Source organism: Notamacropus eugenii, chromosome 2, assembly GCF_028372415.1.
Source record: "Notamacropus eugenii isolate mMacEug1 chromosome 2, mMacEug1.pri_v2, whole genome shotgun sequence".
Taxonomy (NCBI): Eukaryota; Metazoa; Chordata; class Mammalia; order Diprotodontia; family Macropodidae; genus Notamacropus; species Notamacropus eugenii.
The window spans coordinates 377,542,581-377,556,863 of record NC_092873.1 but is presented as its reverse complement, the minus strand read 5'-3'; the positions used below and the strand labels follow the sequence as shown (position 1 = coordinate 377,556,863).

General features: G+C 43.8%; 1 protein-coding gene across 2 annotated transcripts in view; it reads left to right on the top strand.

Annotated features, from left to right (window-relative positions):
* Positions 1-14,283, top strand: part of S100A2 (S100 calcium binding protein A2) — a 37,240-nt gene extending 22,957 nt beyond the window's left edge. Inside the window, exons 1-3 of one of the 2 annotated variants that reach the window (XM_072647022.1) lie at positions 9,989-10,100; positions 11,319-11,467; positions 14,016-14,283. In XM_072647022.1, coding sequence (XP_072503123.1) covers positions 11,327-11,467; positions 14,016-14,168 — 294 coding nt within the window. In that variant the 5' untranslated portion in view covers positions 9,989-10,100; positions 11,319-11,326 and the 3' untranslated portion in view covers positions 14,169-14,283. Of the gene's footprint in view, positions 1-9,988; positions 10,101-11,318; positions 11,468-14,015 lie in introns of those variants that run through there. The other variant, XM_072647023.1, reaches the window with a different exon arrangement.

Genomic DNA, 14,283 nt, shown 5'->3' with positions numbered 1-14,283 from the left:
ATCCTCCTCTAAATCAGAGATTTTCTCCCAGATAGAATTGATCAGGACCCAGGAGTTGTAGGATTTCTAAAGCATGAGTGTGTTTAGTTCTCCACAATTACATCACCTGTGACACAATAAAGGAATCTCACCAACACAATTTCTCCGGGATGTTTGAATTACACTTTTTGTAGGAATATCTGTCCTTCTTCCAGACAGTTCAAATTCTGCTTTTTGCAAAAGGCCTTTCCTGGTGTTGCTTTCCTTACCTCCTTTTGAGAGTCTTCTGTCTGTGATTGCTTTCTGTTTGTACTATATATCTTGCATGTACCTAATTGTTTGAATGTTGAATTCCCCATTAGAAAGGTCCTTGAGGGCAGGGACAGGGTTTTTTGCTTTCTTTGTATCCCCAGTGCTTAGCACTCTGAGTGATGGATAGTAAGAGCTTAATAAATGCCTGTTGACTGACTGATTGATGGGCAATCTAAAGCAGAAGCAAAAACTCTGAAGAAGTTTGGATCTGGAACTCACTGTCTGAGTGAGTTACTTAGGATCTGGTTCAGAGGTTCCCAAACTCATTTGGCCTACCACCCCTTTTAAAAAAATTACTCAACGTGCCTATGGAAATATATTTTCTTTAACCCTTTATGGTTTGATTTTTTAAAAAAAATATTGCCCCTCCCTGGATTGTTCCAGTGCCCTCTAGGGGGTGGTATCACCCATTTTGGGAACCTATGGTTGGATTCAGGTTCTTAGTTCAGCCTAGGGCATGCATGGTACTAGGTTATGGCTCTCTTGTCACTAGTTGGCAGGGATTTCCAGTTTCTTCTTATCACATTTGGTCCATCACAGAGCAAGGTGAGTAGACTCGGTGGTAAAGAGAACCCTACTTTTCTCTCCAGCCTTGAATGCAGCACTCTCCTGCCACAATTATATCTCTCCCCATTTCCTGTCCCCACCCCTAACAAAATCGCTACCCTTTAGTACCTCAGGGTGAGTCAGAGTGAGAAGGTTGATAGATCTATAAAGCCTTTCCTGATATTCCAGATGAATAACAATACTTGCCCTTGGACCTCAACAATCATTTTATTGTATAATTCTTCTAATATATCTAACATGTAATATTGTTCATTATCAATCAATCATTATTTTTTGTTTTTGCCTCATCTCCTTAAAAGACTATAAATTCCCTGAGAGTAAGCACTGACTCTCGTCTGAACTTTGTATTTATCCCAGTGCCTTGAACAATGTTCTGCACTCAGTAGGTGTTCAAGAAATATTTGTTGATTGTCAGATGAATGAACAAACAAATGAATGACAAGACTGGGTCTTTACTGTAGACCCTGCTCCTGGGAAAATTGAGGCTGGTGGATTGATTGAGTGTCGAAATGCTGAGATGCATTGGACTCAAGCCGAAGAGGGAGGAGGTAGAGCAGGGGTGGGGAACCTTTGGTTACCAGGCCACATGTGGCCCTTTAGGTCCTCAAGTGTGGCTCTTAGGCCCTAGAGGGCCACATGTGTGGCCTCAAGGTGCAGGTTCCCCACCCCTGAGATAGAGTGTCCACTAGCTCCCTAATGAGGGACAAACGGCAGGTTCAGAGCTCCCAGCTAATCAGTGATAGGCTCAGGTCCCTATCACATGGAGTGGCTGCTGCACTTCCAACCTAGGTGAGAGAGGGAGACCAAGTCTGGGGAAGGAAAAAAGAAACGATGGGAAGGTGAATGGTGACGTCAGAGGGGAGAGAAGAGATGCCGAGCTTCATTATGAATTTAAGTAACTTCATCCAAGTAACATATAAATGATTGCCGGCCTGTGGTCACTCGCTGAGGAAGCGCAGTAGATGGTAATGTATAGCTGAACAAATATTCTGTACTCTTCATAATTTTTCAAAAGTGTAGACATCTTGTTAGCTACAGTTAACTTTCCCTACCGCATATCACTTTTATCTTCCTTTTTATTACAGATGTTTCTTAACTGAGTTTGTTTTTCTTTACTACCATGCATTTCTGTACCTTATTAGTGTAGCCAGTCAGAAGAGAGTAAGCATTTCCTTCAATACTGTTGCTTTTCTGTATAAAAGAAGCCCTATAGTAAAATCTAATTGAGATTGTACTTAGATATATCTCTATCTATGCATGTCGTTTGAATTGCAAGTAAAAAAGAATCTGCCAAGGATCATTGCTCTTTCAGGTACCACAGCAGGAGCCAAAAGCAGGGAGGTGAGAAAAGGGTGAATGACAGTGCCAAGAACTGTCAATTTTACCTTTATCACATCTCTGCTATACAATTCCTTCTCTCCTCTCACACTGCCACTACTCTGGTGCAGGCCCTCATCACCTCACAACGGGACCATTGTGGTAGCCTGCCTCAAGTCTCTCTATGCTCCCATCTATCTGCCACTCTAATGTCAAAATGATAGTCCTAAAGCTCAGATCTGACCGTATATCACCCCACATCCCCTACTCCACCTCAATAAATTCCGGTGGCTCCTGATCACCTCTAGAATAAAATATAAAACCCCATTTGGTATCTGCTTCCCCCGCCCTCCTTTCCAGTTTTCTTAGACTTAACCCTCACTGCCCTTCTCACTCCTACCTCCACCCCCAGATCCAATAACACTGACTTCTCTCCTGTTTCTAGAACAAGATGCTCCACCTCCTGAGTCCCATCCAGAATTCTCTCCCTCTTCATTTCCACCTCCTGGCTTCCTTCACCCAGCTAATATCCCATCTTCTATGAGAAGCCTTTCCCTATCCCTCTTTCTTCTGATATCTTCCCTCTGTTAATTAGCTTGTTTGTGTGTAGTTGTTCTCACCTTGTATCTCTCATTAGAATGAACTCAAGAGCTGGGACTATTTTGTGCCTTTCTATCTATTCCCAGCACTTAGTTCAGGGTTTGGCACATAGCAAATGCTTGAAAAAAATGTTTATTGACTGTGACTTACATAAAAAAGAGGCTTCCACTCAAAAGAAAAAGGGGACAGTCACTAGAGGGTGCACCAGGGAGTTGTGGTTGGTTTTTTTTTTTTTTTAATTACCCAGGGTCACAGAGCCAGTAAATATCTGAGGTCAGATTTAAATTCAGGAAGATGAGTCTTTCTGACTCCAGGCCTGGCACTCTATCTACTGAGCCACCTAACTACCCCTAATTAGTGAAGAGGTAGCCCCTAATTAGAGATGAATCAGCTTATTAGGCTCTTCAGTGAATCATTGAGGCTGCAGGGGCAGGGTAGATAGGGGAAGAATGGATGGGGGAGGAGAAAGGTGGGAAAAGCAGGGCAAAGAGATACCTCATTTTTTCCCAGAAAGCTTATTTGGGTCCTTCCTACCACGAGGGGGCAGGCCATGGCTGGACAAAAACCTTACTTAAGTTTGAGATTCTTTGGCAGGGACTGGGAACAGGGTAGGGTTGTGTTTCAGTGTTAAGACCCAAGACTAGTTTTAGAGATCTTGTAAAAAGGCTCCTTGTTCATAGCCCTGGGTGGATGGGCGGGGAGGGTCTTTCCATCTTCTGGTTTCTCTTACCATGTCTCACAGAACCACAGGCTGCCAGATAATACTATAGGTGCATTGGATTTCTCTGCATTTGGTGCAGAAATGGAGATTCCTTAGTTACGAAGATACCCACATTCTGCCACCAACTCTGTTTCTGTCTCTACCGTGCCATCATCTCTGCCTTTTTCTTTCTACTGGACCATCACTTGTTTCTTCTTCTCTAGCTTTGTCTCTTAGGCCATCATTGTCTGTCTCTTCATCTGTCTTTGTCTCTATTGTGCCATCATCTCTGGTTTGTTTGTTTTGTTTGTCTCTGTCTCTATGGTGTCATCATCTCTGTCTCCTGTCTGTCTACTGTGACATCACCTATCTCTTTTTCTGTCTTGGTTTCTATGGTAAAACCATCTCAGCCTTTTTCTCTGTACTGTGCTATCCTCTATCCCTTTTTCTGTCTGTTTCTGTGGTACAATCATCTCTATCTCTTTCTTTTTCTCTATATGGTGCTATCCTGTCTCTCTTTCTGTCTCTGTCTCTATGATACCATCTCTGTCTCTTTGTCTTTTGTACCATTACCTGTCCCTTTTTCTCTGTCTTTGTCTCTATTGTGCCATCATCTCTGTCCCTCTGTTTGTCTCCACCTCTCTCTTTCTGTCTAGTAGAATCTCCCTCATAGGAATAGAGCTTTGAGGTCCTCTTTCTCAGTCTGTATTGGAGCAGAAACCTCCATACTAAGTGCTTGTACAGCCTCTCTTTGAGGGCATCCAGTGATGGGGTCACCTACCACTCCCTGGAGGACCCCAGCCCACTTTTCCTGATTTCAGATTGTTAGAAAGCTTTTCTTTACCAGGACATGAAATCTACATCTCTACCATTTCTCTAAATCTCTCATAGCTGTGCTTCCCCAAAATAAGTCTAATACTTCTCCCACAGTTCTTCATATTCTGGAAGGTAGCTCTAATGTCCCCCCAACTCTTCTCTTCTACAAGTTAATCACCCCCAGGTCCTTCATGGTGTCTTGGTCTGTCATCACCATGGATACCTTTCTTGGGATGCTTAGGAGCTTGTCAGCCAATGTCCATTTTTCAGTGTGGTGCTCAGAATTGAAACCCATTCTGGAAATGATCCGACCAGGTCAGGGAATAGTGGGATTGTCACTTCCCTCTCCATGGACTTCTGCTTTTGTCAGGGCTGTCTAAGATTCCTTTTTCCTTTTTGATTGTTGAGTTGTACTCTTGACTCATACTATAACTTTAATTCCTTTAAAACCTCCAAGTCTTTTTCATGAGTTCTGCTTCAGTCTCCATTTCTCTGTCCCAGCCCTTTGTTCCATCTCCATCCCTGGCGACTAGGGTTTGCATTATTTGCCCAATTCCCAGAGGGTACTTGCTGTTTCCTGTGGTTACTCCCTTGTTGGCTAGGCCTGTTCCCTGTTATCCGTCTTTACAAATGTCAGTTTCTCTCCAACAGCTATGTAGTATTCCAGGCCCTGTGAGAAGATCTTCTTGCCCCATCTCCACCCAAAATGCTGCCCAACCCTCTGGCTAATACCTAAAAATCCATCCTTAGAGAGTCTTTCCTTTGTCTTAGGAATTTCTTCCTAGTAAAAGCATTATTTAGAGAAACAACACCTTGAGCCGTCTTAGTCATACCTAAGTGTGAATGAGTATATTAGAGCTTGTGTCTGTGTGTGTGTGTGTGTGTGTGTGTGTGTGTGTGTGTGTGTGAGAGAGAGAGAGAGAGAGAGAGAGAGAGAGAGAGAGAGAGAGAGAGAGAGCCTGAAAATAGCACAAATAGTAGAAATTAAAATCAAACATTTCCTAAATGCCAGACTTAAAATGCCATTCCTAAATGTGCTAGGTTTTGGGAATACAGAGACAAAAATAAATGGTTGAGAAGCTTAAGGGTGGAGGTGGGAAATAGTATTGTACAACATGTGTACAAATAAATATAGTATATCCCAAAAGTCTTAGTGAAATTTTAAGCTTGTTTCTCTTACAGCCAGGAAAACTGAGGAGGAAGAGTACTACAACTGGGGGATCAGGAAAGGTTATAAGGAGGAGGATAGCGCCTGAGCTAAGCCTAGAAGCAAGGTCAGGGTTCTGTGGGGCAGAGGTGTGTATGGAGCACTGTACATACTGTACTGTGGAGCAGCAAGTGTTGGGCCTGAAGTCAGGAAGACTCATCTTTCTGAGCACAAATCTGACCTCAGACATTTGTTAGCTATGTGACCCTGAGCAAGTCACTTAATCCTGCTGGCCTCAGTTTCCTCATCTGTAAAATGAGCTGGAGAAGGCAATGGCAAAACATTCCAGTATCTCTGCCAAGAGAACCCCAAATGGCGTCACAAAGAGTCAGACATGCCTGAGCAAAAACAATGTACATTATAGACATGGATAATGGCTCATACAAATGTAAAGAGAAAGAAGTGATTAGTCTGGTTTGGCCAGAAAATGGAGTTTACATAGTGAAGTGGTATAAAGAAAGTCTGGAAACGTAGGGAGAACCCAACTGAGGGGAGTCAGATGTCAAGCTGAGGAGTTTGTGCTTTGTCCTATAGGTAGAGGGAGCCCCTGAATGCTTCTGGGCAGGGGAGTGGCCTATAACCTGAATTCTACCTTAGGAAGAACATGTTGGTCATCATATGGAGGACGGATAGGATAAGGAAGAGAATGGATGAAGGAAATATCATTACCTGGCTATCGTGGGGCAAATAAGTAGCACAATGGATAGAGCCCTGGTCCTGGAGTCAGGAGGACCTGAGTTCAAATGTAGCCTCAGATACTTACTAGCTGTATGTCCCTGAGGAAGTCACTTAACCCTGATTGCCTCCAAAAGTGAAAGGTTATTGCAATAGTTTAGGAGACAAGTGATGGAGGATCTAAACTAAAGTGGCAGTTATGAATGGAGAGAAGAGGATGGGGGAAAGATGTTATGCAACCAAAATTGACAAAGCTTAGCAAGTGACTGGACATAGGAGTGAGGGAGTACTAATAATAATGAGTTTTTCTAGACTACTTTAAGGTTTGCAAAGCACTTTACAAACATTATCTCACTTTATTCTCACATCAGCTCTGGGAGGAAGGTGCTCATATTATCTCCATTTTACAGATTGGGAAACAGACTGAGAGCAGTTACATGACTTGCCTAGCTGTTGTACAACTAGTAAGTGTCTGAGGCTGCATTTGAGCTGAAGTCTTCCTGACTCCAGGTCTATTGTTCTATCCACTGAGTCATCTATTCACTTGTAGGAATCATCCATAAGGATGACTCCAGGGATCTGAAACTGGGCGACCAGTCCCTTTAACAACAACAAAGAAAAGGGTAGTTCATAGGAGCAGCAGATGTAGTTCAGAAGAAAATCGGTCAGAAATTTTGAGTTGGAGATGTCAATATCCAGGAGGAGAGATAACCTGGATGGGTTTGGAAACAGATGACCAGAGTTTTGATTCTTGGTTATTTACACTATTTACAATTAGCATGATCGTGAGCAAGTAGTTTCACCTTTACCAGGCCTCCTCAGCCTTCTCATTTGTTTGACAAGATGAGTATTTAAACTTCTGCTCTTAAATTCTTAAGACCACAGGAGTAAGGGTCATCAAAGAAGCAGGAAAAAGGGTGAAGAGAGAAGATTTGGGGAGTACCACAGATATGAAGTAGGGCCATCCCTGTCCATACCTGAGGCACTGCTGACATTTGGGTTTCCACACCAACCAGACTTGGACGCACATTTTGCTCTAGATATAACCTGACTTTAAGCTATGGTGGGATCTCAGTCTGGGTAAGGGGGGAACATTATTAGTTAGGTCTTTCAGTTTGGAGCCCCCTCTGAGAAGTCTCTCAGCCTAGATCCTCTAGATCCTAGAGTCTCTCTTCTTGGTACAGGTCTCTCCGTGGGTTTCTCTGAGGGGTGCCTTAGCTGGGGGATTCTCATCATCACTGCTTTCTCCCTTAGTGCCTGCTTGCTGATCTGGTAACTATGCTGTTGCTCCTGGCCTGGGGGTGGAGGGCGGTGCCCACTGAGTCATAACTGGGGCATTTGGTTCTGGAAACCACTGGGTGAGTCACCCAGGATGGAAAGGGGGGCTAGTGGGGAGGAAGGGGGAGGGAGTAATTTAACTTCTGGAAAGAAAGAAGGGCCAGGGAAGCAGGGGGAGGAGAGTTGGGTGAGAGGCAGGAAGGGTGGGGCCCAACCTGAGGTGGGGGATGGATAGTAGGCATAAAGAAGGCACCAAGCCTAGAGAATTTCTGAAAAGAGAGATAGGAAGGAAGAAAGTTCACCCTCTCCCCCCATTAACCCAACCCTAACTCTGAGGTTGGATTCTGCTATACTTTTAAGTAGAGACAGCAGAATATGTGAGATAAGGCGCTTGGAATAAAAAGCATGAAAACCTGAGGCCTGAGCCCTCAGACCCTTTGCCCACTGGCCTGGCCTTGACATGGATGGGCTCAGCCTTAGGAAGGCTGGTTAGGCTAATCCTTTCTTAGCCCCAATCTCAGTGATGGGTGTCAGGAATTGGAGACTTGGGATGGGGAGAAAAAGGGGTGAGTAGGCTGGTCCTAAGGAAAATTCAATATAACTATATTCTTTGCCCATTCTCACCCTCTGAGGAGATGGTCAAGGGCGGGGGTGGAAGGATACAACTTGGAGCATCCAGTTTTAGACTGACTCTGTTTCCCAATTTGGAATGAACCTTAAGACGAGATAGAGGGAATATGTGTGTGTATGTGTGTGTGTGTTTCTATGTCATAGAGGAAGTGACATTTATATTGGACTTTACAGGAAGCCTAAGAATTGAAGTGTGAGAACATGTATGGGGAGGACATTCCAGGCCTAGAGAACAGCATGAGCAAAGGCATAGAAGAGGGAAAGAGCAGTCATACGGGGGAGGAAGACATAAGCCCAATTTGACTGGGATACAGTTTGGTTGGAGGACATAGAAGGGAGTAGTATGAGGTAAAACTGAAAAAAAAAGGGTGATAGCCCCCAAAAAAGAAAAAAAATAAAGTGTAAAAAGGGCTTTGAATGCCAAACTAGGGACTTTTAACTTTTCTTGATAGTAGGGAGTCAACCTCTTGGGAATTAGTTTAACATGTAGTTGTGGGGTGGGCTGGCAGTGAACTAGGTATTCTAGAGAGAAGACTCAGGATAAAGGAAAGACTATTTCAAGTTGGAGTTAGAACACCTTAGCTCAAATCTTGACAGTGAAATCTGCTACCTATGTAACCTTAGCCAAGAGTTTTTTGATATCTTTTGTTTTTATATTGTCAAGGTTTCTCCCTGTTTCCCTCTTCTTTCCTCCTATAATATCCCCTGCAATAAAGAATTCTTTTTAAAAAAGAAAAAGAAAGGAAGAAAAAAAAAATCAGCAAATCAGTCATTACATTAAAAAAAACCTGACATTATACGTAATGTTCCACACCTATGGGAAACTGACTCCCTTTCCTCCCAGAAAAAGAGTGGATGACATGGTGACATGTCTTCTTTGGGGCCAACCTTCTGTTTTCATCATTTTCCTAGTTCTGCTTATTTCATTTTGTCTCATGTTCATGCTAATCTTCTCATGCTTCTTTGCATTTATCATGTTCCACTGTTTCATACAGTACAATAGTATTCTATTGCATTCATAATTTGTCTAGCCATTCCCCAACTGATGGGCATCTACTTAGCCAAGCTTTTTATTCTCTCTGGGCCAAAGTTTTCTTATGAAAACCGAATTGGTTTAGTTATTTTCTAACACCTTTTCCTGATATCTAACTCAAGACACTGTAAACCTAGTATCTCCATTAGCTACATCTTCTGATCTCCCCAAGAAGCAGGGAGCCCTGGGCACTCTGGGTCCCATTCAGTAATCTCAAAGTTGGACTGTGTAAGTGGCGCACTCCTGCCTCCTTTTAGCCTTCTCTTGCCCATTTCCAGTTGAGGGATCGGAGAGAGTAGAGTATCTCATAAGAATGTTGATCTCAATTTGACTTTTTACTGGATCTGCCTATTAGAAGGTTAGGACAAAGGAAACCCTCCAACACTACTGGCCACTAGGGGGAAAGGTGTGAAAACTGTTGTGAAGATGCCACACATCCGAAAAGTCCTGATTTGAGATATATGTATCTCATGTAAATCATACGTGAAATAAACTTTTAGGTCCCATTGAGGAGTCAACCATACTTTACAGTTCCTGAAATCATTTAATAAATGCTAATGACTCTCTACCTTCTCCCAGCTGACTGGGCTCATTCCTAGGTGGGTAGCCAGAATACCTGAATGCTTGCTTTCTGGAAAAAAAAAATTTAGATGGGGCAGGACAGGGTCCCTTTCAGGCCTCTGGAAGTATATAACTAGTTCTCAGGGGTCTCCTTGCCCCTGCCAGTCTTCATCTCCAGCTTTCCTGGAAGCTTCTCCAAGAGAGGCAGACTGGTTGACTCTGAATAGGGAGGAGAAGAGAGAACTGGGGTGGGGTGATGGGGGGTGGTGGTGGCCAGGAGCCAGGCTGCTGGAGGGATCAGGTTAGGACAGGTTGGTTTCTCCTGAAATGCCAAGTGAGGACCAGCAGGGCTGCTGTATAAATTCTCAACACTTCAACCCTGTTTTTCTTCTTACTCCTGCCTGTAATCCTTGCTGCCTGATTTGGTAAGTCCTTTGCTGCTGGGAGTTTGAGAAGGAAGGGGACTGAATGAAAAAAGAAGGAGGGCTGGGTCCTTGTCTCTGTCTTCTTTTCCATTTAGCATTAAAAAAAAATCATTTTGTCTCTTTTTTTCTGTCTCTTTTCCTTGGATCCTTTTTGTGGGGTCTCTCAGTCTGGGGCCTTCTAGGAAGTCTTTCACCCAGGTCTCCACTAGAAGGAGATAGTGATTCATTGAGGAGTCCAGGAAGGGTCTTCCCTACCCAGTTTCTTTTGAAGAACAAGAAATCTTGGTCTGGGATAGCAAAGGCTCTGAAATATGGAACCAGGAGCCAAGGAGTATCAGCTCTCCATCATGGAAGGAAAGGCTCTCCAACCTGGGGTGGCTTCAAGCTCTCTCTCTAAGATCTCAGTTTGAGGAAAGGTGCAAATGCTGGTGGACTAGAAGGGAATAAGGGTGGTCTCAGCTGGAATGAGGGTGTTGCTACTGTAGCTGTGACCCTTGAGTTCAGAGCCTAAAAGTGTCAGGAGGAGGCTTAAAAAGAATCCTGAATTCTCATGGAAGAAAGCTATTGGAATAACCTTAAGTTTTAGGCAAGGATGGTGGTGGTGGAGGGGCTAAGTATTGGGTATGTGTTAGGGTGAAGCTGGGCCCTGGCAAGTAACAGGATAGAGAGAGCAGAGCCTCATTTCCTCTTCCCTACTAATCCCTCCCACTCATTACAAATAGAACTGACTGGACTAGAGTCTCTCTGACCCTAACACCAGATTCTTTTGCCTACACCCTAGGATCTAACCTGCCTGCATTGGTTTGGGCCCGTTCAGAGGCCCAGGACTTGGATGAGATGACCTCCTAAGGACTTTTTCTGTCCCAAGGCATCTGACCCAATTCTAATTCTGTTGACAGGGAAGCTTCCTTATAAAGCAGAAACTTTGTTTATCAGACTATCCCTTTCCCACCTCAAATTCACTTAGTATATATTGTATGGGAAAGAATTCAAGAGAAGAAAATGTCACTGAGGGAGCTCACAGTCTGATGGGAGAGATGTGAACCCTGGCCTCAGGGAGCCCTCCATCTGAGGGAAGAGAAAGACAACTCTACGCTCATGAAAGAAGGCTGATAAGATTGCCTGCATATTGGGTGGTGTAAAAAGGTCCCTAGGGAGGCCTGGAAGGTACCTTATTTGCCCTGGGCACCTCCTGATCTGTTATCTCCACCTCTCCAGGTGCCAAGATGAGCAGTCCCCTGGAGCAAGCCCTGGCTGTGATCGTCTTTACCTTCCACAAATACTCGGGCAAAGAGGGTGACAAATACAAGCTGAATAAGGAGGAGATGAAGCAATTGTTAAAGAATGAGCTCCCCAGCTTTGTCGGAGTGAGTAGGTTGCCTTTAGGTCTGGAGCTCTGGCAGGCTTCCCCGCTCCCTCCCTTCCCCTAGTCTTGTGGTCCGCCCTTTGTTTTCCAACATGGGGGTGGTGCCACTAGGAAGGTGGTATCATGGCTTTCCAGTGAATTGGATTTAAGTGAGGAAGGGCTGTGCAAAGTCTGAACCAGCCTCATTGTCTCCTCAGTAGCCATCTGGGTCCAGTGGCCAGATATCAATCAGGAACAACTGGAGATAGCGCCCTCCCCTTGGGCTATGTCTATGGGGAATGGAGTGGTGATGGTTGTGGTGGGGTGGGAGGTGCAGAAAGGGCCCAAACTAATTCTACCCAATTTATTTATAATACCCTTTACTCATTTAAGTTCATAATTGCAGAGAGAATACTGTGCTAATTGATGGGATGGTAACCCCACAAAAATCCTGCTCTCAAGTTTACAATAAAAAGGGAAATGCGATGTGTGCCCAAATAAGTATGAATCTAGGGAAAGTTGGAAGTTCTTTCAGAAGGTTGGGAAACACCATTGCTTTCAGCTGGGGGATGGGGAATCAGGCAAAGCTTTACAGAAGAGGTGGTACCTGCGCTAGGTAAGAAGGAAGAGAAGGATGTACACCCTAGAAATGTAAAAGGAAGAAATTCTAGGAATTTAGAGAGAGCCAACAAATAGAATAACCCTGTTCTTCCTGCTGGTGGCACAAATGATCCCAAATGACAGAAAAGTCCCAAATCATTTTTGGTCTTGAAACGTATGATGAGATTGTTTTCTGATCACCCTTCATGCAGCAGGTTTATCTGCTTAGTTCTGCTTGGTTCTTAGTCATTTCCTGAACTCACAATGACTCTGATAGTGGGAGGAGATAGCTCAGGAGACCTACCAAAGATGAGTAGGGGGGGTCCCTGGTCAGTCTGAGATTAAGAATCTACTTTGAGGAATAGAAGATTTACTGCATGGGCATCTTTTCATATATGGGTAGCTAGGTGAATCTCTGGGCCTGGAGTCAGGAAGACCTAAGTTCAAATATGGCTTCAGATACTTATGAGTTATGTGATCTTGAACAAGTCACTTCATTCTGTTTGCCTCAGTTTCTTCAACTATAAAATGAGTCAGAGAAGGAAATGGTGATCACTCTAGTATCTTTGTGAAGAAAACCCCAAAAGGGGTCATGGAGAGTTGGATATGACTGAAAAATGACTACATTTTTTTTCTCCTGACCTTGGTTATTTCCTGACCAGAGCAGGTAGATTCTAACGAGGTTACTCAATTAGTCAGCAAATCAATGAAAAAACATTTAATAATCAAGTACTTTCTTCTGGGTGCTATGCTAGATATTGAGGATACAAAGAAAAAAAACCAATGAAACAGTCCCTTGCCCTCAAGGAACTTAGATTCTGCTGGAGGAGACAACATGTACAAATATAAGCAGGGTGGAACAGAGGGAAAGGTGTTGGACTTGAAGTCTCAGGTACCTGAATTCCTATCCTAGCTTTGCCATTTTGTATTAGTGTGACCTTAGGCAAGCTCTTTCAGAGGCTCAACTTCCTCATCTGTAAAATGACTAGATGATCTCTATGGTCCATTCTAACTCTTCACCTATTTTTCCTGTGACCAGGTATATGCAAAATTAATACAAGATAGTTTTAGGAGAGAGGTTACTGGCAGCTCATGGGATCAAGAAAGGTTTTTTTTTTATACAGTGGTCCTGGGCTAAGTCTTGAAATAAGAATAAGAAATGACATACTAAGAGGCCTAGAAGTGAGAAAGGTACTTATTCTAGACTTGGTGAAGGTGGGGAGAGACAGCTAGACTAAAGGCGTTGGAATTGATGGAATGTTGTGGGTAAGACAGAAGTGGGAAGAAAGCTAGTAGAGGGCAGCCAGGTATCACAGTGGATAGGCTCTAGAATCAGGAGGAAGCCTAAATCTGGCCTCAGACACTAGGTGTGTGACCCTGGGCAAGGCACTTAACCCCAATTGCCTGAGAGAGAGAGAGAGAGAGAGAAAGAGAGAGAGAGAGAGAGAGAGAGAGAGAGAGAGAGAGAGAGAGAGAGAGAGGGAGGGAGGGAGGAAGGAAGGGAGGGAGGGAGAGAGAGGGAGACAGAGATAGAGATTAGTATGGCTGAACTATAGATTTTGGGAAGAAGAGTAATGTATAATGAGGCTGGAGAATAGGTTGGAGCCAGATGGTGCAGGGCTTTAAATGAAATCAATGAAATATCCATCCTTTCTCATTTGTCTGGATGGATAGGGTTGTGAGGTGAGTATAGGTAGATGCCAAGCTGAGAAGTGGAGCCCAGGGAAAGTCATAGGATCAGGTAATTTAGAACTGGAAGGGATTGGAAAGGCCACCTAATCCAACTTTCATTTTATAGAGGAGAAAACAGGCCCCGTGAGGTGACTCTCTTGACCAAGGACAGAGAGGTAGAAAGTAACAGATGTGAACCCAAGGCTTCTGACTCTCAATCTAATTTTTTTTTTTTAATATTGCACCATGATATTAGACTTTGTTCTCCCAGGCATGACCAAATCTCCTCTACATTTCAGAGAGAGGTGGATGAAGAGCGACTGAAGAAACTGATGGGGAACTTGGATGAGAACAGTGACCAGGAGGTGGACTTCCAGGAGTATACTGTCTTTTTGGCCCTTATCTCCATGATGTGCAATGACTTTTTCAAGGATTGTCCTGATCGTCCCTGAAATAACATCCCTTTTCCCATTCCCCTACGCTACTCAACTTTCCATGACATCTATCTAGCCCTGGGCTTAGTTCATTGTTTGTTTTATATTCAATAAAGACTACTTTGAAGACAGA